At 47.7% G+C, this 23,137-nt stretch overlaps 2 protein-coding genes and 1 long non-coding RNA gene across 3 annotated transcripts in view; all 3 read left to right on the top strand.

The window, feature by feature from the left end:
* Positions 1 to 11,695, top strand: part of LOC144114153 (uncharacterized) — a 104,128-nt gene extending 92,433 nt beyond the window's left edge. The window contains exon 4 of the transcript XR_013310961.1: positions 11,384 to 11,695. The gene's annotated coding sequence lies outside the window, so the exon portion shown is untranslated. The remainder of the gene's footprint in view (positions 1 to 11,383) is intronic.
* A 566-nt stretch (positions 11,696 to 12,261) lies between these two features.
* Positions 12,262 to 15,297, top strand: LOC144114165 (uncharacterized). The gene is made up of 3 exons (XR_013310967.1): positions 12,262 to 12,995; positions 13,114 to 13,241; positions 13,758 to 15,297. It is a non-coding gene; the product is annotated as an uncharacterized LOC144114165 (long non-coding RNA).
* Positions 15,298 to 17,130: 1,833 nt separating this feature from the next.
* On the top strand, positions 17,131 to 23,065 carry LOC144114747 (uncharacterized). The gene is made up of 5 exons (XM_077648690.1): positions 17,131 to 17,175; positions 20,047 to 20,090; positions 21,844 to 21,935; positions 22,214 to 22,315; positions 22,675 to 23,065. Exons 1-5 carry the CDS (start codon positions 17,131 to 17,133, stop codon positions 22,779 to 22,781), a joined length of 390 nt encoding a protein of 129 aa, XP_077504816.1. The 3' UTR covers positions 22,782 to 23,065.
* The last annotated feature ends 72 nt before the right edge of the window (positions 23,066 to 23,137 follow it).

Genomic DNA, 23,137 nt, shown 5'->3' with positions numbered 1-23,137 from the left:
ATGATTACCCTCGGCTGTTGACGTCGTTTGCAAGGCGTGAGGTCGTCTGCCAGGTTTTCGTGCAAAAGCCCGGCACCGCTCCTCGCCGTGATGTGCGAAAGCCGGAATTTTTAAAAATGCATTGTAAATTTCCCGCTCGCTTTTGAGGTCTCGTACGCGGCATGAGCGCTCGGTAGCCTATACTCTACATAGTGCAATCATTTTAAAGCCAAGCTCAAACACTCCTTTCTGTGGCCCTTTAATGGGGAAAGTGTGCCACTATTAACATTTGTGGTTTGGCTGTATAGTTAGTGTTGGATGATTTGAATAAAGCGCATGAAGGACGAGACAAAGGTACACTCGAGAACTACGGAGCATTTTGTATGTGTGCACTAGTAGTCTCCAATGCGCCTGACGACTCTGCGCTTCATTCGCATCGCTACCAACCATCGAGTTGCCGAAACCACAAGGCGATAAGCATTCTGAAACATCGAGAGCTTTACAAGCCAAAGACTCTGAGAAAGACGAACAAGAAGCAAGAGGGAAGCCGCCATCTCGACTTCCGATACGATCTGCCTGCTTTCACGAAGAAAAGTTTGTGACGCCGAAAGGAAGGCACTGTCGTTGCTGCTTTGCAAGAAATGCCTTTGGAGTGAATATATTCACCCACTATTCATAACTAGCTGTCACTTGAGGTGAATTGCAATTGTAAGTGAAAAGCGTATTAACCTGTGATAGCAGAAAACGATTAGTAATACAATTGGTTTTGAGATGTAATTTTACTGTGCTGGAATATATAGTCAATTTAACAGTACACCTAATGATGCATGAATCCTGCGCTTTCACCCTGTCAGAGTTCTCAAGCAAAATCTCGGGAAAAGATCTACTTCATGTTATTGGGACAACAGGAAGAGTGAAACGAACGGTGTCGTAGCACTTAGTAATTAACCGCTGGCAGTTCCTGTGTTTCTGGAACATAGTTATTTTTTTTCATCAAACCAAGAAGCGCGCAAATACAGAAAGCAGTACACAATGAGAAAGAAAAAAAAAGTATTTATTTATTTATTCAAATACCTCACGGGCTCCGACTGGAGTATTATGTGAGGGGGGGTTACATAACTGGGGTGGGAAAAAGAAGCAAGTAGAACATGGTTATTTTAACATCGTTATACAAAGAACAAGCAACCAACCAGAAAATAGAACTAAATTGAAAAACTAAATTGAAAAACGCACTACAGAACACACTTCAGAAGAAAATGCTACTTATTTTTTCTTTGAAAATAACATGATCTGAGATGTGAACAATGTTATCAGGAAGACTATTCCAATAAATGATTGCAATTTAATTGCAACAGAAATTCATGGTCGGTCCTCTTATTGCAGGAATTCGATTGGACTTGACATAGCGTAATTCAATTATACAATCAAAGTTTTCTTTTCTTTTCTTTTATGCTGCAAGAACATTGCGTTAAGCTCGACGCGTCGGTAGCACGCAGCTGAACTTTGCATAACAACGCTGCCTTCGCGCCAGCAAGCTGAGTGCTGGCTCGTAATTTGTCTCAATCAATCGCCTTTGCGTGCGCCACACCTTTCGAAGTTATTTACCCCGTTTTGTGGGCATTCTTTTTTTTTAACGGCTCAGCTGCGGCACTCGGAAAGGCAGAGCCAAGTGCCCAGACGGAGCCATGCCAAGCAAGAGAGCAGATTATTCGCGCAACGCCTAGGAGAGCGCTCCAGACGCCCTGCTAAGAAACTTGAGTCGAAAATCCTCAATTTCATGACATCCTTACCGAAAGGGCGCGTCGCCACAGTTTTGAAGGGAATGGTGGTGTATCGTAGCCGCTGGGATCCACGCCCGAAATTCGGTGTCGACGCACGCATTTTAAAGCTTTGTAGGGGATAGTTGGTTGTACATACTGAGACTGGGGAGCACTACAATCAAGACAAGGGGACAACACCACATAAGAACACCACGAGATACGAGTGCTCGTGTCTCGTGGTGTTCTTAGAGGTGTTGTCCCCTTGACTTGACTGTAGCGCTCCCCAGTCTCAGCACGCATTTTACTCTGGAAATCGACCGGGGATGCATGGCGACGCATGCATTTCGTTTTGTGGCCTTTGCTAACTTACGAAAGCCCAGTTTTCACAGAGTGCGGTGTCTCTGTGATTAGAAGGCGGTACTCGTTAAGGGACAGGAAAAGAGCAAGTGGGTCAGCTGACAAACGAGAGTTAATGACATCCTTTTAAGCAAAGTTAAACGGCAAATCAAGAATGAGGAATGATATCGTAAAGTTAGAGCATCAGCCTCGCATACAAGATGACCGTGGATCGAATCCCGGTGCCACGCAGTTCTCCGCCGGATATATAAAAAAATTCGCCTTTTGATGGAATTGTATAACCAGGCCCGAGGTTTGGCCTGATCCTGGTGCCAAAGCCGACGATGCATTCCCTCAGCAGAAAAATATTTGGCTACCCTGGTGCCAGACGGGACGCAGGTTACGCTAGAAAAATTGGTCACCCTTAATAAGCAGTGCCTCATGACCTCGAGCGTACCCGTATCTTGAAAGAGCGCTAATATTATTTTAATCCATAAGAAAAGGGACAACAAGAAGTTGAAAACTTACAGACCGATCAGCTTTCTGTCCGTTGGCTGCGAGGTACTTGGTAAGATAATCGCCAATAGAATCACGGCAACGTTAAACTTCAATCAACCGAGACACCAGGCTGGCTTTCGTACAGGCTACTCGACAATAGACCACGTCCACACCATCAATCAGGTGACAGAGAAATGCGTAGAATTTAACCAACCCCTATATGCAGCCTTCATAGATTACAAGGAAACAATTGACTCAGCAAAGCAATTGGCCGTCATGCTGGCATTACTAAATCAGGGTGTAGGTGGGCCTCGTATAAAAATTCTGAAAGATATCTATAGGTCTGCACAGCCACCATAACCCTCCATAAAAAAGTAATAAAATCCCAATAAGGAAAGGTGCCAGGCAGCGAGATATCTACCACCTGTTTACACGAGGTATTCACAGACCTGCATTGCGAACAGTTGGGGATAAGGGCAAATGGAGAATACCTTAGTAATCGGCGACTCGCTGATGGCATTGCCTTCCTATTCATCCCAGGGGTGAATTGCAAAACATGATCAATGAGCTCTTCAGTGAAAACAAAACGGTGCGTCGAAAAATCGTAATGCAGAAAAATAAAGTTGAGCAGTCCCTGAAATCAAAAGCATTTTAGAATATCTAGCGAGGCGCTGGAAGTTGTAAGGGAATATGTCTATTTAGGGCAGGTAGATACCGCAGATCCGGAGCACAACAATGAAATAACTACAAAAATTAGGCTGTAGTGAAGTGAATTTGGCAGGTACTCTCAGATCATGAATGCCAGTTTATCAATATCACTCAGGAGAGAAGTATATAGCAATTATATCTTTCCTGTACTCACCTATGAGGCAGGAACGTGGAGACGAACGAAAGGGGTTCAACATAAATTCACAACGCAGCGAGCATTGAAAAGGGAAATTATAGGTGTAACGTCAAGAGATAGGAAGAGAACAGAGTGGGTCAGGGAACAAAGGCGGGTTAATGACATCCTAGTCGAAATCAAGAGGAAGAAATGAGCTTGGGCAGGGCATGTATTGCGAATTCAAGATAACCGATGGTGCTTAGGGTAAAAGACTGTACTCCAAGGGAAGAGAAGCGCAGCAGGGGACGGATGAGGTTAGGAAGTTCGCGAGGGCAGAAGGGCCGCCGCAGGCACAGGCGCGGGTTAAATGGACGGATATGGGAAAGGCGTTTACCGTGCAGAGGGCAGAGTCTGGCTCAAGATGGTAATGGTGACCCTAATGATGCAGGCCAAGTTTTCTTTGTCCACAGCGTGCCTTTATGGTATGGATTACCCTCCTTGGTTAGTTTGGTTGTTGGTTTATGATTTATGAGTGTCTAACGTCCCAAAGCGACTCAGGCTATGAGGGACACCGTAGTGAAGGACTCCGGAGATTTCCACCAGCTGGGGTTCTTTATCGTGCACTGTCATCGCACAGCACCCGGGCCTCTAGAATTTCGCCTCCATCGAAATTCGACCGCCGCAGTCGGGATTGAACCCGCGTCTTTCGGGTCAGCAGCCGAGCGCCATAACAACTGAGCCACCGCGGCGGCTATTTTGGTTGCTGGGGTTTTGCGTTAGATGAGCAATATGTCTGCTGGTGGGGATGCGTCCGTGTAGCGCCTTTGCAGCTATCGGCGATTTTCACGACGCAGATGGGCGCCACATTTGATTCAATATAGAGACGCCACAGAGGACTCCCTCCGGAGTCAGCCCGCCAAGCATCGCGATTTCTTTTGTAATTTTGAGATGAGCTGGCCCTTGTTTGTCACGGTGATACCATTGTGTAGCCCAAACAGTCTTTCCTCGAGGGTTTCAAGGAATACACCGGTTACAAGGGAGAGACCGCTGTCTGGTGTTTGAAATTGACCGGCGTGGAAGCGGGGCGGAAGGTGGTCGACGGGCGCTTTGAAGCAAGCGGGAGCCTTTCGCGCTTCGCCTCCATGCAAACGCGGCCGCCGCGTTGTTGTTGTTGGCCTCTGGAGGAATGGCACACACGCACAATGGGGGATTGGCCAGGGTGCCTTGCACATTCAAACATTAGGAACAGTTAAGATTGACGTAGATTAAATTCAGGCAATCGTAACTAATAAAGGTATCTCCCTGACGCAATCATAAAATTATGAAGATAATCGAGCACTGGTTTTAGGACATATCATCTGGCGTTTGCCCCAGACGAGAAAAGGACCGGAATATAAAGAGGGAGGTTCTAATCGAGCGAAGGGAATCCACTAATGAACTCTATACGCAGAGAAGCAAACCACCGACAGGAGCAGAGAAAGAGATAAAGCACGTGATCACTTGATCGGCACAAATAGAGATTCAATCGGGGTATTCTGCACAGCAAGAGGGTCATAGGTGCCTCGCATTGCCTTGAACTGCATAAGCGGACACTCTAAGGAAATGCCAAATGTTGAATATCCGCTGTAGCAAGGAGAGGCTCATGACTCAAGGAGTGAAGTTGCAGGAACCGCCTAGGGCTATTGTCAAATGAACAGTGTCAGGAATTAATCGTACCACAAGTCCGAAAAGGGTAGAGTTTACTAAAAATCTGCCATTACATTAGCATCAATGCCGTAATGGCCAGGTACCCACTGAAAACGCACTTCTTTCAGATGTGGTGGAATGAAGCAAGAAGTATGACCTGATTTACATTGCAAGGCATCTTTTGGAAGACAAAGTGAGACCACAAGTCGCGGTTAATCGCTCCGAGGAAACAGTGGGCGGGAAATTCAAAGTCTCTGTTCTCGCCTTCGACATTTACACACGATAAGAAATAAATACTCATAGTTGAAGTAGAACATCGTAAATTAATTTTATGAGGACGAGAAAAGACATAAAGGCATAGCGTTTTCTGTAAAAACTCAAGTGACCGTGGCCGCGTTTCGATGTCTTACACTACAGTATCTCTTTCTGCTTTCACTCCCACCTTCCTCCCTTCCCTCACGGCGCGGCTGAGTTGTCCACCGATAAGTCAGACAGTTACTGCGCCTTTCATTTCCTCGAAAGCAATGTTCATATTTAATTTGTCTAAAAGGCTTTTAATCAGTGACATCGGGCATAAAGGCAATTCTGGACGGGTGAATGATAAAAACTAAAATATCAGGTAAGCAAGACCGAGGGGTTATCAATTCGTCATGCTGCTTCGCACAAAACGTGATTGAAGACGTGGCCAGTCAATGTTGCTTCAGTTGTAACTGATCAAGCTGTTTCCTTGTGTCTTTTCTCGTCCTCATAAATTTCATTTTCCGTGTCGTACTTCAAATATGAATTGTTTTTTGTCAGCAAAGGTCGAAAACGAGAACAGTGACATCGCCTTTTCGGGGCGATTAACCACGACTTCTGGTTTGTAGGGTAGTGAACAGAAGACGCAGAATCAATGTAGTGTCACTGTGATAAAATAATTTCCGTTGAATATTAATCGATTCTTATCATTCGCTAATTTGACTGATCGATTTGAGCAATAGCGGTGCCCTGCAGCAATAACGCAGTGGAAAAAAATCCCACCTTTAAAGCCATTAAATCGAGTAGGACGTACGAAAACATTTGGTTTCGAATTCTCTTGACTATTGCCAACACATTGTCTTAACATGTGCTTCGAATTCTCTTGACTCTTGCCAAGACATTGCCTTACATTCTCCTCGAAAACAATTTCCTTTAAATTTTCCTACCAAGTGAACGTCCCCTAGACGACGACGTGCATTTCTCTGAGCGATAGCGCGTTAGGGTACAACAGGGGGTGCGGTTCACTGCGGCGATAGCACAATGCTGTCGTGCAATGAAAATCGAAGTCGTACTGTGTGGACCGCCGCGGGTTCGACACCCAGGCACGGCATTATTTATTTTATTTCTGCAGGTTTTCCAAGATCAACCTCAAGGTCATACAAGCCACAATTTCCGGGGCTGGGTTCGACCTTGTGGAGTAGTGCGTTCGCACAAAAAATGGGGGACACTTCAGCTCCACCGTAAGGATATGACGCGATACCAATAATGCATTTAAGCCCCGTATTATTGGAATTGGCCATTTTCAATCCCTCGCGCCAATCATTAATTTAACTGCCAACTGCCATGGTGGCTAGTTGTGATAATGTCGCAAGGTCATGTGATCTATGTGGTTCACCTGCCTCCTAGATTCCTCCTCTGAGGATTTTTAGTGGGTTGTTCGCTCACGGAAGACGATGACCCCGGTTTTCTGCAACACAGTATCCGTAACGCTGTCACGTTAAACGAATCATAATGAAATAGAATTCGCATTACATCATCATATCACCTATACCCTTCTTTACGTTAATAAAAAATATAATATCAGAATACCTAATAACCCTGTCATTGCAGAAACAGTCGCGCACAAGACTGTTCGCGTTCGAAATTAACCCGTTAGCCACGTATGTTCAGGAATGATTGTTGGCAAATAAGGCCTCGTATCAAGTAGATTAATGCATAAAGTAGAGTTATCGTTCTGAAACCAGCTTCGACCGGCCGCGGCGGCTTGAGGGGCCAGACCACGACGTTCCAAGTTGGAAATTTTTTTCCGCACCTACTTACGTTTTGCCGTGTTAAACATTGGCTTAATTTTTTTTTTTTTTTCACGATCGGGAGACAACCTTTTCCGGGCGCTGCTTAGCAAAGGCAGCTAAAGTTTAAAAGCAGTACTATACACTGCATTAAAGGGGACAGTTGGTTCGGAAGCATCATTAAATACACACCTTGATCCTAGACACACAGTTTAAAGAAAACGAATGAAACATGACACATGGCACAGAGCAACAAGTTCTATTTCAGTGGCATCATGTGTAACAGTTTCTATGAGAAAAAACAAGAACAAAAACAAGCATACTCTTCGAAGTGTACGCTATATTTGGTTTTCTTTCCTTCTGTAAAGTGGCAGAGGGTGTGTATATATACACAGTTTGTCTGAACAAAAAATTTGTCCCTTCACTTTATGTAGTGAGGTTAACATTCTACCCCTGCGATTAACACGAGACTATGACGAACCCGATGTAAGTATAACACCATATTTTGCCAAGTGTAACCTGCAAGGGTCCCAGGGGCGCATACATCCGCCGTCGCAAAACGAAGCAGACAAAAGCCATGAAAGACACTACGTACCATGGTGCGCTACCACAACAAATGAAAGTTCCTTCCCGCGCTTACCGCAGTTGCGATAAGCCCCTTCGCCGAATGCAACTCGATTATCACCAAGGCCTGACCCGGGAACTCCGAACCCAGCCGCGGCGGCTGCATTTTGATGAGTGCGAAACGCTAAGGCGCCCGTGCGCTGTGCGTTGTCAGAGCACGTTGAAGATCCCCAGGTGGTCGCAATTATTCCGGAACCGTCCTCTACGGCACCTCTTTGTTTCTTTCTTCCCTCCTTTATACCTTCCCTTACGGCCCGACTCAGGTGTACTCCGATATGTGACACAGATACTGCGCCATTTCTTTTCCCCAAAATTTCAATTTTCATGCGGACACCAACGCCACGTACAGTACTCACGGATTGAAATAGGACATTCTGAGCGCAAGCCTTGCAGTGCCACGCAGGCATGTGGTAAACCACAGTCCGGCTCGTTGGCTACTGGAAGGAACAATTCTGCTTTGTAGATGTTCTCCCCCTCGCGCCATACCACAATGCACGACCTTGGTTCTATGAGCATCTACTGGCGGCGCTCCATGAAGCGACGGCCACGCGCTCCGAATGTCCTATTTCAATCCGTGAGTACTGTACATGAAAGCGAGAATGAGGTCTCCACTGATCCACAGAGCCGGTTGTGCGCCTTTCCTTTCGTGAAAATGAACGGTCTTTGCAAAGTTGTCAACGCCAAAGAACTCTATGAACGATGTCGGCTCACTTGTTTAGATTGTATTTTGAGGAAAGGAAATGGCACAGTAGCCGTCTCACATATCTCAGTGAACACCCAAACCGCGTCGTAAAGGAAGGGATAAATGAGGGAGGGAAAGAAGAAAGAGAAAACTGAAAATTGAAAGTTAAATTTCGAGGAAAGGTGCAGAGGCGGAACACCTGTGGCTCGGTGCTACTGGTGGCGTATGCGCAGTAGTGACTAGGGAGCGATGGAGTGAGAAATATCCGCGGAGAGGCGAGTTGTGACGTCATGTGTCTCCTCGGAGCACCGCCACGGCGAAATCGCAAGTTCGCGGCCATTAAACATTTCGCTTTAAAAACAGCAACTGCAAATGCCTGCTTTGATTGCGTTCCTCACACTGAATAGGCAGCGCGCCCTCCCTGGGACCCTGGGAGGTTGAATGCAGTTAATACTTGATTGCGAGAGATTGATCACCAAATGAACGCTGCGGCCTAGCTCTTGCTGCAGTATCGCATCTCAGCCACAACGCTGTCAGCGCTAATGCATTCAGGCCACATCTCTCTCACCAGCGCCACATGTATCAAAGCACGAATGAGGCATCCGCATATCCAGTGAGCCAGTTATGCTCCCTTCCTTTGCTCAAAGTTTTCGCCTTCTAGAACATTGTTAACGCCAACGTCAATGAACACAATAAACGACGACATATTTTCGCTTTGTACATCTGGGATTAGCTCAGCTAACTCATTAATATTTTTAACCTACACTTCGTGCAAGCTCGTGTAGGCCTGTGGAGGCGGGGCTAACGCTATGGCGTGAGGCGCTGCACTCGTCTGCACGAGCGTCAGCCATTAGCGTGATACGGAGCGCCGTTTTCCTCGAGGACAGACGGCAACCTGTGAATTTTTGAGTGATCATAATTTATTATAAGATGAATTGAAGAAATATATACTGCAAAACGTTTTCGCGTTGTGTTCATTACGGTAGAGAAATTATAATAATAATAATAATAATTGGTTTTTGCTTTTGGGGAAGGAAATGGCGCAGTATCTGTCTCATATATCGTTGGACACCTGAACCGCGCCGTAAGGGAAGGGATAAAGGAGGGAAGAAAGAAAAAAAGAGGTGCCGTAGTGGAGGGCTCTGGAAAAATTTCGAACTCATGGCGACATTTAACAAGCACTGACATTGCACAGCACACGGGCGCCTTAGCGTTTTTCCTCCATAAAAACGCAGCCGCCGTGGTCGGGTTCGAACCCGGGAACTCCGGAGCAGTAGACAGGCGCCCTAACCACTGAGCCACCGCGGCGGGTCGGTAGAGAAATGCAAAGGTCATTTTTGTTTCTCCCCGAATGGACCGCAACACACAAACTTGTATCGTCTGCTCTGCAGCGGTCGCTACTTGCACAGTAAGTTCGTCGGATGAAGGGCCAACGACGAGTTCCTCGCGCGAAATACAAAACATCCATCCATATTTCGTGACTAGGGAAACAGCGTTCTGCGCCGCGTTGAAACCGGCGTTCCGCGGCATATAGGGTGCGACTTTCGATGACTGTCCCTCCGCTCTCAGACAGCGGCCTGACCGACCACTTGAGGCGCCGCCATATTAACTCACAGGCGTGAAAAACGATACTGTAAGCTTCGGGAGCTTCGCACTATCATACATGGATACGTATACACGACCATGTACGCAAAATATATTTTTCACGTGGGTCACTGAGCGCCGATACCAACCGAACGAACGCGGATTACCTAAACGCGAAGTAGCGTTCAGCGCACTAAAATTCGCACTTTCAGTCCTGTAAGCAATTTTTATCTTCGTAGAAGGTGAGGTTGCAACTGTCTTCGTATCGTGGGTGCACCGCCATAAAGCTGCCGTCGTCCAGGCGGACGATCATCCCAGCCGCGAGGCTGCACAGCAACCGCTCGCGGCATTTAGTCAAAAAATGGCGTTGCACATTCAAGATCCCCACGTGATCGAAATTATTCCGGAGCCCTTCACTACGGGACCTGTTACTTCCTTTCTTCTTTCACTCCCTCCATTATCCCTTCCCTTACGGCGCGGTTCAGGTGTCCGCTGATATGTGAGACACATATTGCGCCATTTCATTTTACCAAAAACCAATTTTCTAATTTATCGTTTCAAACGCGCTCCTTCTTTTTTCGTCTGCTAGCCTACACCTCCAAAAAAACCGGTGTAGAAAGTGTAGTCCTCGTGCTACACTACGCATAAAACAAATGCGTCCGTGGAGATGGGCGGTGCTACACTTTTTCTACACTGGCAAAAAAAAGTGAAACAATGCTACACTAGCTACACTAGTGTAGCCAGTGTAGGTAAAAAAATGGTCCTATTATCTCACACGACGCCGCGGCGTGCAGCGTTACTCTTGGCTGCGCCGCCGTCGGCTAAAGACTCCCAGGAGTCCTTGCGAAAACGCGTGACAAACTTTTTGGCGTGCAGCTCGGATAGCGAGGGCCTCTCCTGAGCTTTCCTTCCTGCATGCATGACGGCCTCTGCTCTAAATTTTTCCTGATTGATTGATTGATTGATTGATTGATTGATTGATTGATTGATTGATTGATTGATTGAAACAACCTTTATTTCCATCAAAAAAACGGCGCTTTCCTCCCCGCCCCCGGCTCTATGGTTTGACGTCACCATCCGGTTTCTTCGACTCTTTTCGTTACATACGAACCTTCACATCCGCTTCCGACGTTTTGACCAATCAGGTGTAGCCACCGCACGTGTCACGCGGCGTACCTGCCATCGAATCACGCTCAGCGCTAGTCACGCGTCGAACATCTTGCGTTGAGTGAGTGAGTGAGTGAAAACATTTATTGATTTCCAAAGGGATTCGCGGATCGAAGGCTCCGTCGTCTTCGTGCTTGCGCCGGCGACTAGAGTCTTCTTTCAGCAAGGGTGGGCCCCTATTCAATGGCTCAAATGAACATTCTTGCGTTGAACGCAGTCCGTTTTCGAGCCCCAAGAGCCACGTCACTGCTGCTGCACTGCAAGAAGACACCGGCGAACGGAGGCCTCGCTGTCCTCATCTCGGTGCAACTCGACGATGTTCCAGCGCTCTGCTGAACTATTACTGGAGCCACCGGCTGCACTCGGAGACAACGTCGGCCCTTGCCACAGCCGCGGAGTCGTTCTTGAAACCTGGTACGACGCACGAGCCCACGGTGGTACCCGAGCGCGGAACGCCAGCGTTCTTCTGGGAGCTCTTGCTGTCTGCCCTTCCCCTATGAAGCCGCATCACGCCTACAGCTTCGAGTTGCAACAGCCACAGTGGAACCACTGCTTCATGCTTCAAGCCTGGCAGCCAAAAAGTGAGCGGCCAGATGTTAAGGTACGTTCTACGTGCACTCTTCACGCGGTTGTGGCTTGCGTTCACCTCATCTACATAATAGAATATGTTGTGCTCTCCACCCAGTCGTCTAAACGCCGTTTCTGTCTTTCGCAGACCAACCTTCTCGCCATTCTCGAACAGTGCGAGGTGACTGCACCTGACAGTGGCCGCGCTGGTCAACGTGGCAAGCGGGTCGGTCATAGCCCCAGTCGCCGCCTGGCACGCCGTGGTGGTCGCCTGCGTCCGTGCCGTCCGCACCGCCAACACATCGAATGTAGCCGCCTCGTGCTTCTGGCTGCCGGACACGCTGCTGCTCGAGTCCACCGTCTTGCGAGAGACCCCGCTGTGGATGAATCTGGTGCCCGTGGTTTCCTCCAGGTCTCCGAAGAAGCGGAACACCTCGTCGACGTACGCCTGGATCTCTTGGAGGCTGGCTCTCGAGGACTCCGCCCCGCCATAGACCTTGATGCTTTTAGGTCCGCTCCGGAAGTACCACCAGGGGCGCGATTACGGATCAGTCTCAATCGAAATTGTCTCTAAAAGTATATCATTTGGCTCTCTCCTATTGGTCGGCGGCCATTTTGAATTTTTTCGTCACTGACTGACGTCGTAAATGGCGCAGAAGTGGTGACGTTGGCCATCTAATTATGCGGGCAGATTGAGACGATTTTTTGAGACTGGAAAAAGTAGTATCAACACGTTTGAGACAGAAAATGGCGGCTGTTTACATCGTCGTATACGCGGGTGACCGCGCGAGCAACGGTGTCGGAGGGTGCATGAAGACGACTTTGACGCGCGGGAGAGTTATTTCGAGGAGACTGCGCAGTGTCTGTGCGACGAACTCGCCGTTGAACTGGGAGGTGCGCGGGTGAGTGCGCTGTCAGTGGAGCGGCAGTGCTGTGCGCGCTGCGCTTCTTCGCCTCCGGTGGGTTTCAAGGCGCCGTTGGAAATGAAGAAAACGTCGGCGCAGCCCAACCGACTGTGAACAAGCCTTTGCGGCGGGCAGCGGAGACCAATGTCAACGTTGGGTAACAGAAGGGGGGTGTTCGCTTTCCGAGGAGACCCGAGGGGAAGGCGGCGGCGAAGGAGGGCGTCCTTTGCCTAAACGTTCGCCGCGGCAGCATCTCCGGCGTCGTCGGGTGTGTCGATTGGGCACTCATCACTATCAAGGAGTCTGGGGGCAGTGCTGCGAACGAGCCGCAAGCGGTTCTGCGCTGCGGACGTAATAGTGAGTATACCTCGGCCACTGTTTTTGACCGCATGAGTTCAAGTGCTACAAGTGCATGAGCTACAAGTGCGGGCCTGGGCAGCGAGAGTGAGTACGGGCTGTGCTTGTTTTTTCTCAGATCTGTGGCGCGAACATGTGCATCCTGGCCGTGGACTCGCGCTGACCCGGATCCTTCCGCGACGCGTTTGTCTGGCGGCATTCCGAGGCGGAGGAAGGCCTGCTGGACGACGGTGATTTTTTTTCTGGGTAAGCAGTAAAATAGCCGTGTCACCCGTCGGGGGAACTCAGTCACATCTATTGAGCTCCAGCACTATGCATTTGGCCGGATCTGCTAAAGCTACAAGAATCAGTCTGGACAGTTACACAAATGCAGACACTTTACAGTATGGTACAGTGTATTGCCACCCTTTCCTTTTGTTAAATATAATTGCAGCAGAAACACAGGACACATATTACATTGTTGAAATGCATAGCCTTTCCTGTTGAAGAAACCAAAGCAAAATGCACCTGACAGCGCTTGTGTTTTGTAGGCAATCATAGTGCATCATTTATATGAATATGGTGGTAAAAGACTGACCTTACAGTAGTGCTCACTTATACATCTAAATCCTGCATGTATGTATGCTCTTGAATGTCATATTCAGCAAAGCCTGGATGTGGGCTACTTGGCGTGAGTTTTCTACTGTATAGCAGAGTGTCCTGTAATGCTGTTGAGATCACTGAGAAAGGACATGCTTAGCTGCATCATTTTTTGTTATGCAGGAGACTATGTCTACCCACTGGAGCCATGGCTGCCTGCACCAGTTGCATGACATTACAGACCTGACTCAGCAGAAGGCCTGTACAACACGCCACATGCTTTCACACAATTTGTGGCTGAGCGCTGTATTGGTGTGCCGAAGAGCTGCTTCCGTTGCTTTCAAGGACACCGGATGCACCAGTGCCAGTGGAAGTGGACAGTGCGCATCATCACCGCACGTGCTGCACTTCACAGCCTCTGTTTGGATGTGCCCATATCAGCAGAGGGTGCAGGCGACACTACCTCTGACCCAGATAACAACGGGCCACCTCTAAATGGTGGCTGCCTCGTACAGACAGGATCCCTCCTCACCTGCCTCCTGAGAAGAGCATACGGTGCTGTACTTTTGGCCTCTCTAGGACGACCCGTCTCCAGAGGAAGGCGTACCGAGGGATGGTGTAGCGGCAGTTGCGATGGAAAATCTAGCGTCCAGAGACGACTCACCATGCTGGCATAGAGAGTCATATCAGGCACTCTTCCCCTGTTGCCACTGTCATTTCCTTGTGTCATTGCACAACACACATCTGCAAGTGTGTGAGCAATTGTGTGATGTGGTTGTGCCCTTGGCCAACCTGTGTGCAGCGAGAAGCCAGCAGTGACAAACAAGTGCCCCCACCGGCTGCCACTTCATTTTCAGTGTGTTTGCTAGTATATCTTCCAGTCCCTCAGCAGCGTGTTGCACAGTCTCTTCCTGAAGACGGAAAAGGTGTTGAAGCAGCTCGCCCAATTTCTGAAAAGCATCATTTTGAACTCGCTTTTGTCAATGCTTATGTCAGCCCACCTGCCCCTTCTCTGCTGTCTCCTTCCAGCTTGGTGGAGTGCCTGTGGTCATTACCTGTGTGACGAACATGCATGAACCAAACGTGTAGTGCTGGAATAAGGCATGAAATATTTGTGATGCTTGTTGGAATCAAAAAGCTGTTTTTTATTGCATCATACATTCAGTAAGCACGTTTATTTTTTTAGGCACAGCATTTGACACGAGTGTTTCTATTGCAGAAAAGGCAGTGTACATACAAGCATACTTTACCTTGATGTACAATTACCGTATGGCATTTCTGAGTGCAGTTAAGAAAAAAAAATCTGAAAAATTGAGTTCAAAGTGCATGTTTTCTTTCATACAGAGGCTACCTGTACAATAAATATGGCATAGTACAGTGTACATGATGCATTTTCCGGACTACAAAACATTTTGGCACATATAAGTAGTGTAAATACCAAAGCTAAGCTTTTAGCGTAATGGTGTGTGGCTAGGGGTTTCGCTCTGTGCTAAAAGCTGTACCTACTGCAAGGAAACTGCTGTACAACAATGCATAATAAAGATTGTAAGGTGCAGTGGCTACAATGACTGCTGAATGACTAGAACATCTTCACTGATAGACAAAGATGTGTAAACATCACAGACACATCATCAAGGAGATGGTGTGTGATTAGAGGTTAGTTTACAATCACAAATCATGCAACACCGTTACTGGAAATGCTCTACAGCTTTATGAATATACAGGCAGCTCCATTGTGGGAAATTTTGAGCACTCGGTTATTGCCCCATAACTGACACCTAGCTTGGTTTGCGTAACACAGGGCTATGAAGTCTTGTCCATGATGACACGAGACGGTGACAATGCCGAATGGCCGGACAAGCTCCTTGTGCTATCATATAATATGTGTGATAAGTGCAACTGCTTTCAAGCTACTTTTCGCCTAGGTATTTAATGTCCTAGTCATTTTCAACTGGCTGTTCCCTTTCAAACTGGAGTGGCCTGTACACAGGGTGTCTCAGATATGATGGACCATAATTTAAAAAAAAAAAAAAAACAAGTGGTCTTCCGACCTGAAGGGAAGTGCATGTTAGAAGCTATGCAAAGTATTTAAAGCCCTTCAAACACTGCCCTCACCAAACCCAATTATACCAACATCACTCCGCCTGCTGAGCAAAATACAATATTACACATCACTGCCCTGTCCTACCTACCTCACTGCCCTGGATCATATGCAATTCAAGCGCTGTGTACCAGCAAACATGAACAAACTTGCTCAACTTTCTGCCCAGTTGCAATTAGCCTCTATACAAGCAAACTACTTATTTCCTGGTTGACCCTGGATCTACTACATGATCAGTAAATAACGTTAATGGAACAAGCTCGTTCTCTCCTCGGTGACAATAGCAAAGTTATCAAGTCAAGTGCTTCCTTTCTCTCTAAACAAAGTGGAGCATAAACATCACAATTTCTGCATCTTGCACAGGAAAAAAAAAGAAACTACGGCAACAACTGAACATAAACCGAACGGAGCTACAAAAATACAAACGGAACATCAAGTGCTTAGCCCGATGTGGGCGGCAACACTTGGTTACGAGGCAGAAGAGTGCTGCCACAGAGGCAGGCCGTGTCGGCTCTCATTTCCCGCACCGAGATTGCAAGCTATCAGCAGCTGCACCTGTCTGTCGGCAGTTGCTTCTATGTGATGATTCATGGTTTTCTGGTATTTTCTAAAGAAAATAAACAGAACCACACGTCACTCGGCGATCGATAGGCGCCGACCGAGAACACAGACTAAAGTTGTCTTCGTCGATTTTCGAGCCGAGCGCTGCTTGTAAGTTGATCTCGGCAGGCCCGTAGCATTCACTGCCTTCAATCAGATTTTTCTGCGCACTTAAGACATCCGCAAAGTACCTTGATTTTAGACGACACGCGAAAAAACAGGAACTAGCCATGGAATCAGCTGTTTTCTTGCAGGCCGCCATGTTCACGTTATGCCACTGCCAGCGCGCCCTCATGGCAAGAGAAGTTAACCTGCAGCAAATTTAATTGCAACACTGAGAATACTTCTAATTTTCCCTCGTGTTGTTGAGATTGCAACACAGTTTACTACCAAAATAAAACATTGCTTGTTTTCTTCATTGCGTTTTTGTTCATTTTCAGACTAACATGTTCACGCTATACCGCTGACAGCACACCTTCGCGGCAAAAAAAGTGACTGAACAGCAAACTTAATTGCAAAAATGAAAACACTGGTTCTTTTGCTTGGTGCTGTTGGGTTTGAAGTACAGTTACTTAGCAAAATAAAACATTACTCGTTTTTATTCACTGCGTTTTTACTGCAAAACATTAGTCTACGGTCCCTTGTCGTGCGATTAGTGGTTTCGGGGCGGAGCCCACCGCCTCCTTGCTCCGCATTGGCCGATTCGGCGGTCGGCATTTCTCGGTGTCGTCATTTTGACGTCACTGTCTCAATATTGAGACAGTTTTTTGAGACTGATCCGTAATCGCCGCTCAGTGCTCGGTTTTGTCGTGCCGCGTCCCCTGTGGTATAAGGCCGTCACATTCGACGGCTAGAATGGCGTCCGACTCGCTTGCGGGTTGGCTGCAGGAAGCCGCACAGGTGATGGAGTTCCAACGCCAGTGATGGGCCGCAAAGATGAGGCAAGCGCTGGCGTTCGAGCACAGGCCACTTTTGCGCCCAGCTGCGCCACTGGCGTGATTATGTGCTTGAAGCTGAAGATAGGCGGCCACCTGCTCTTCATGAGCAAAGATATTTGCGGGTGCGTCAAGACCTGCGCCCATTGTAGGCTCCCTGGACTTGGCATCGTGCACAATCATTGGACGTTGCATGTGCTTCCGGATTATAAACTATTTCATTCTTTGTGGTCTAATCGTGTCAACGTTATCTGAATTTCTCAAACTTTCGCTTAATTTCTTGACATAATTTTATTGACGCAGATTTTTTTCTTCAATTTGTTGCTGATATTTACTGGAGCACTGTTTTTCGAATAAATACGGTATTTGTCCAGTAACCAGTCTCTCTGAATGCCAATGGCAAGCCGCCGCGGTGGCACAATGGTTTATTGCGCTCGGCTGCTGACCCGAAAGACACGGGTTCAGTCCCTGCCGTGGTGGTCGAATTCTAGATGCCGTGTAATGTGCGATGTGAGTGCACGTTAAAGAGCCCGAGGTGGCCGAAATTTACTCGGCCCTTTACTACGGAGTCCCTCATAGCCTGAGAAGCTTCGGGACGTTCAACCCCCTTAAAATTAAACTCATAAGCCGAACAGAATATCTAGGGGATGTCTTTAATGCGCTCGTGTTCTGTCAAGTCCCTGATTTTGCGCTATGGAACCTCGTGTGAATTACCCACTGACCTGAACAATCTCCCTTCTAACGCAAGAAGTCTGCAACTATTAAAAAATGTTGCTTGGCGCGATTGCTACGGTTGCATGAGGTCATCAATGCACAAGAAGGCATTGAACACAGATGAGAGAAGAATACACATGCGAACCACGAAACACCTTGTACGCGTGCGCTGCTAGTCTCTTAATTTGTCCGACCTCCTTCTCCGCTTCGTACACTGCGCTACCAACAATCGTGCTACCTAACCTGGAAGGCAAGCCTTTTAAAATATCTAGGGCTGTTAGCGCTATTGTGGTGATAATTTTGCGCGGCAACAATTTCATGAATACAAACAAAATAATTGAAAGGGGAACTGCCATCTCGACTTCTAACATGATCTGGGGCCGAATTCCGGAGCGCTCTCAATATATTTCTGATTTGCGAGCGTGACGCAAAAAAATATGGCGGACACTTAAGCTTAGAATTTAGGAGTGAGACGCGACAGCATGTTGCAGCGATGCCAAGGAGTGCAAAGAGCGCCATCGCCCGTTCGGCGCGACGCGTTGCCCGTTGGGCAATTTAAGGAAACGACGCCTGTCTCACAAATTTCGGTGGACGCCCGCACGGGGCCGTAAGGGAAGGAAAATGAAATGAAAAGTGGTTTTAAGGAAAGGAAATGACGCCTGTCTCACAATTCTCGCTGGCACCTGTACCGCGCGGTTCAGGTGTCCACTGAGATGAGTCATTTTTCGCTCACGGCCAACGCCGCCGACGACACCTGCTTTTCTGCGACACGAGCTCCTTGACACTGTCGCGGTAAAAAGACAACACGAGATTCTGATAGTGGAATCAGCCAATTAGCAGCAACTCTGCGGTGGCTCCGCGCCGGTAGCATTTATTTGCACAACAAGGGACCTTAGGCTAACGTTTTGCAGTAAAGACGCAGTGAATAAAATGAGTGACGCTTTAATTTGCTTAGAAGCTGTATTTAAAACTCAACACACCAAGAAAAACAAGAAGTACCCTCAGTTTTGCATTTAAGTTTGCTGTTCAGTCGCTGCTGCTCCTGTGTGGGTATGCCCTGACAGCGGAAAAGCGTTGGCTAGGTGGCGTGAGCTGCTGCCCAACTTGAGGGATTCAGCCTTATCAATTCATCCACAAAGTCATTCATCGTGAACATGACAGCCAGAAAAAGAAAAACAGCTGTTCCATATTCGGAGTACACTGGTTCGAACCAGACTGCGACGGCCGTGTTTTGGTGTAGGCGAAACGCAAATCCGCCCGTGTGCTATGCGATGTCAGTGCACATTAAAGGTCCCCAGGTGGTCGAAATTATTCCGGAGCCCTGCACTAGGCACCGCTTTCTTCCTTCCTTCTCTTAGTACCTCCTTTATCTCATCCCTTACGGCGCGGTTCAGGCGTCCGCCGATGTGTGAGACCGATACTGCGCCATTTCCTTTCCCCCAAAACCAATTTCTAGTTTTCTGGGGCCATATTACGCACCGCAAGTTTGTAAGCGTGACGTCAAAAATCACTAAACAGTGTTTTACAGCCCTTCTGACGGATCAGGTAATCAGTCAGACACCAGCAAGGCTCCACCCCAGAAGCATTTATTTGTACAAGGGGCCATATGCTAACGTTTTGTTGTGAAGCTGTCGCGAATAAAATTAGAAATATTTTATTTTGTCAAAAAACTGTTTCGACCTCAAAAATACTAATGAAAACAAGAAGCGTTCTCAGTTTTGAAATTAAATTCGCTCTTGCAAGAACTTTTGTTGCGGCGAAGGTGCGCTGACAGCGGCGTGAACATGTCATCTTAAAAAAGAAATAAGCAGCAGCGCAATGAATTTAAACAATAACGTCCTATTTTGCTAAAAAAGTGTGTTGCAAACTTAAAAACCGGACGGAAAACGAGAGGAGCTCTCAGTTTTGCAATTAAATTTGCTGTAGGGTACATTTTGTTGCCATGAGGGCGCGCTGATAGCGTAAAGCGAGAGCATGGCGACAAGCAAGAAAACAGCTGATTCCACGACAAGTTCCTCCTTTTTTTCGTGTCGACTAAAATCAAAGTGTTGTGCCGATGTCTTAAGCGTAGAAAAATCTGATTGAATGCAGTGAAGACTGTAGGTGCGCAAGAATCAGCTAGAAAGGAGCTCTTGGCACGAAATTCGACGAAGACGACTTGTTGAGGTAAGTTTGCTGTCCGTAGTCGCTCCCTATCGATAAGAAAACTGAGCGAATTCGGCCGTGGGAAAGAATGAGGGCGAGGGAAACTTTCAGGTGCACAGTTTAAACCATATCGCTCGTCCTTGCTCTTTCATAACTCTACTAGTTGTTCTAATGCAGCGCACGTATGTGCAAGTGAATGAACATTGTTGTAGATTCCCGAATATTTATTCCCTTTCTAAAGAACAAATTTCCTTGGCCGATACCGAGAAATCGCCTAGGGAATCGGGAGATGAAATACTGTTATCATTTGAAATGGCAACACCACCAAAGAGGCGACGGATAGAGCGGTTGGTCACCGAATATCTCGAAGAGCATCCGCCCTTGGCACGGGCCTCGTCAGAGCTCTCGCCTGAGTACACGGCGGCTCGCAGGCAGGAGCTTTAGGAGGAGATTGCCGCCGCCTTAAATACAAAGGGCCTGGCAGTCAAGTCGGCTGAACATTGGCGCCATTCGTGGCATGTACAGGAGCCCACAAGACTTAACACGAAAGACGGAAACCGTGTCTTGCACTGGAGTCAGTGCCGCGAAATGATAGTCATCGGGTGCGAGATAGTGCTGTCTGCACGTTCACGGCGCCTAGCGATAGCTGGTGCGCAGCTTCGCTTTTTCGCCTGTGCCCGATCGCCGCGTAGACAGCACAATCATAGGCACATCCGTTAGGGGGTCGTTTGTCTGCGTTTTGCTCGCTGAGACGGCCACGCACGCACAGGCAACGCGTTGCAGTTTTCTTATCGCGGGAACCCGAAATAACGCGCTAAGCATCTGCAGCTCGCGTACCTTGTGAGTTTGGTGCGAGAACCGCTGATCCTAAAAAATAAATGTTTTGAGCAGTTACAAGTTCACCCATATATGCCAGAATTTCATGCAGCCCACCACACTGCTCATAACATTTATTTTTTTAGACTGCAGCCTTCGGACCAAACTCGCAAGGCGCGCGAAATGAGGCAGCCTAGCTCGCAATTTCGGGTTCCTGCGATAAAAAAAACTTCAACGCAGAGCGTGCGAGGGCACAGGTGATCGGGCACATGCGAAAAAGCAAAGCCAGCTGCTCACCAGCTATCGTCAGCCGCCGCCGTAAAATTACAATATATATATATATATATATATATATATATATATATATATATATATATATATATATATATATATATATATATATATATATATATATATATATATATATATATATATATATATATATACGGGGGAGGAAAATAGGGGTTACCTCTGCCCGGTAATTGCCTCCATCGAAGAGGTCACCGCAACTGGGCTTTGCTCGTGGAGCTGTCAGCAGTCCATCAGTAGTGGCTTGCCCGCGGCGAGCGGAGTTGGCGCGCCTGCAAGCTGGCCAAGGGTAAGCCTGTCAACATTGTTCTGTGGAGGACCGCGTGAACGGTCCTGTCGCAGTGGTGCCGGTGGCGGCAGACTGCCGGCTGTGGGTGGCCAAGCCATTCAGCTTATCGGGCCAGTGAGCGTCACGGGCGTCGCGGGATCTTATTTTGAGCAGGTTGTAGCCCCTCCCCCCATCTCCAGCAGGTATGACCACGATCGTTAGTCAACTGCTGTGACGTTACAGACAGTTGCAAAGTTTGCAGCTTGGTGGTGATGAAGGATTCTTGACCGAACCTCAGTGCCATGTGCTGTAAGCAATGCAACCCTGTGATGAACTTCAAGACATTCATGTTTGAACGTGAAGCACTGTGCCTTCTTGCAGGAGCAGCCCAGCACACCTCTCTTCCCGTCAGAGTTTCAGTGGGCAGCGAGCCAGGGACAAGCAGCCTGCAGAGGGAGGCCAGTCTGCAGCTGGTAGGTGAACTGTATTTCAAACCATTTTATGTGTATGTCTTACAGCTTGTGTACACTGCTGATGACCTCATCTGCAGTTTTGCTAATTTTGGAAGGTGTAGTAGTGCGTAAACTGGAGATTGCAAATGCAGCCTCAGCTTCTTTACCTTCCTTTTCTGGTAGTGATTTTTTGCCTTCAGCCACAGTACCAACTGACCACACATTTTAGTCGTACACATGTCACATTTTGCTGAAACTGTTTACTATGCAGTTCTGTCTTGTGTAATGATTTCATGTAGACGACGCCAGTGAAACATCCTGGCTGGAGGAGACGGGGGAGACATCTGCTGAACTGCTGGTGGAGGAGCTGCAGCAGCATCGGCAGCGTGCTGACACTGCCAGTGCGTTGACCTGCCAGTATGCAGGCTCCACATTACCCTCTTTTCAAAGTGCTTCTAATAAATAGCATTTGCAGGAGCGCCATAGAGCCACAGTTGTTTTACTATGTCCACAAAAAGTTTCCTTCAGATCCGGCATATTGACACGTTGTGCAAGCTTTTTCCCTCTTACTGCAGGAGCTGTGACAATGCTGACGTGCACTTTGAGTTCACTGAAACAATGCTGCATTTGTCATATGACTGACTGCAACTGCTTTTATGTACTGCTGCTCCCCTTAGACGTTGCAGCAAACGGTTTGCTTATTGCACATCGTGCTGTGTCGTATGACAAGTGTACATTCAGTCTGTTTGCGCTCTGACAGGCACCCACCAGCAGCAGCCCACTGCACCACCCTCATCGGCAGGCAGTTCCAGGCCGTCCATTGCGGTGGAGGAAGTAGCAGGACGAGGAGGTGGACGAGCTGCTTAAGGAGACAAGATGCACAGCAGACATCGCTAAAGCACACAACGGGCAGGATGCCGAATTTTCAGACATGTCTCCTGGAGGTATGGGCTGACAGGATGCACCACATCTTGTGCAACAGAAGCAGCTGCATGCAACATAATGTTCCTACGTCCACCGTTCCAAACCTGTGCTTAACCTCACTATGGCCGTCTGTTGTGGGATGTGGCCCAGTATATTTCAGTAGGTCATCTATAACATGAAAGGGAAATGAGCATTGAATGTATTGGGAGCAAAGATTTGCTATTGAACTTTCTAGTATGTGCAGCACCTCAACCAGGCTGCTGCAGACAGAAGGCAGCTAACAGCCACTATGTCAGACC

This window comes from Amblyomma americanum, chromosome 1, assembly GCF_052857255.1.
Source record: "Amblyomma americanum isolate KBUSLIRL-KWMA chromosome 1, ASM5285725v1, whole genome shotgun sequence".
Taxonomy (NCBI): domain Eukaryota; kingdom Metazoa; phylum Arthropoda; class Arachnida; order Ixodida; family Ixodidae; genus Amblyomma; species Amblyomma americanum.
The sequence above is the reverse complement of the archived record's forward strand: the minus strand, read 5'-3'. Positions and strand labels throughout refer to the sequence as shown.

What these genes read in the sequence shown, in the direction of transcription:
- LOC144114747 (XM_077648690.1), top strand. Translation starts at nt 17,131, where the DNA reads ATGGCGTCCGACTCGCTTGCGGGTTGGCTGCAGGAAGCCGCACAG. An exon ending in GGGAGGCCAGTCTGCAGCTG is followed by an intron (nt 21,936 to 22,213) that starts GTAGGTGAACTG and finishes GATTTCATGTAG; the next exon opens with ACGACGCCAGTGAAACATCC. An exon ending in GCAGCGTGCTGACACTGCCA is followed by an intron (nt 22,316 to 22,674) that starts GTGCGTTGACCT and finishes GCGCTCTGACAG; the next exon opens with GCACCCACCAGCAGCAGCCC.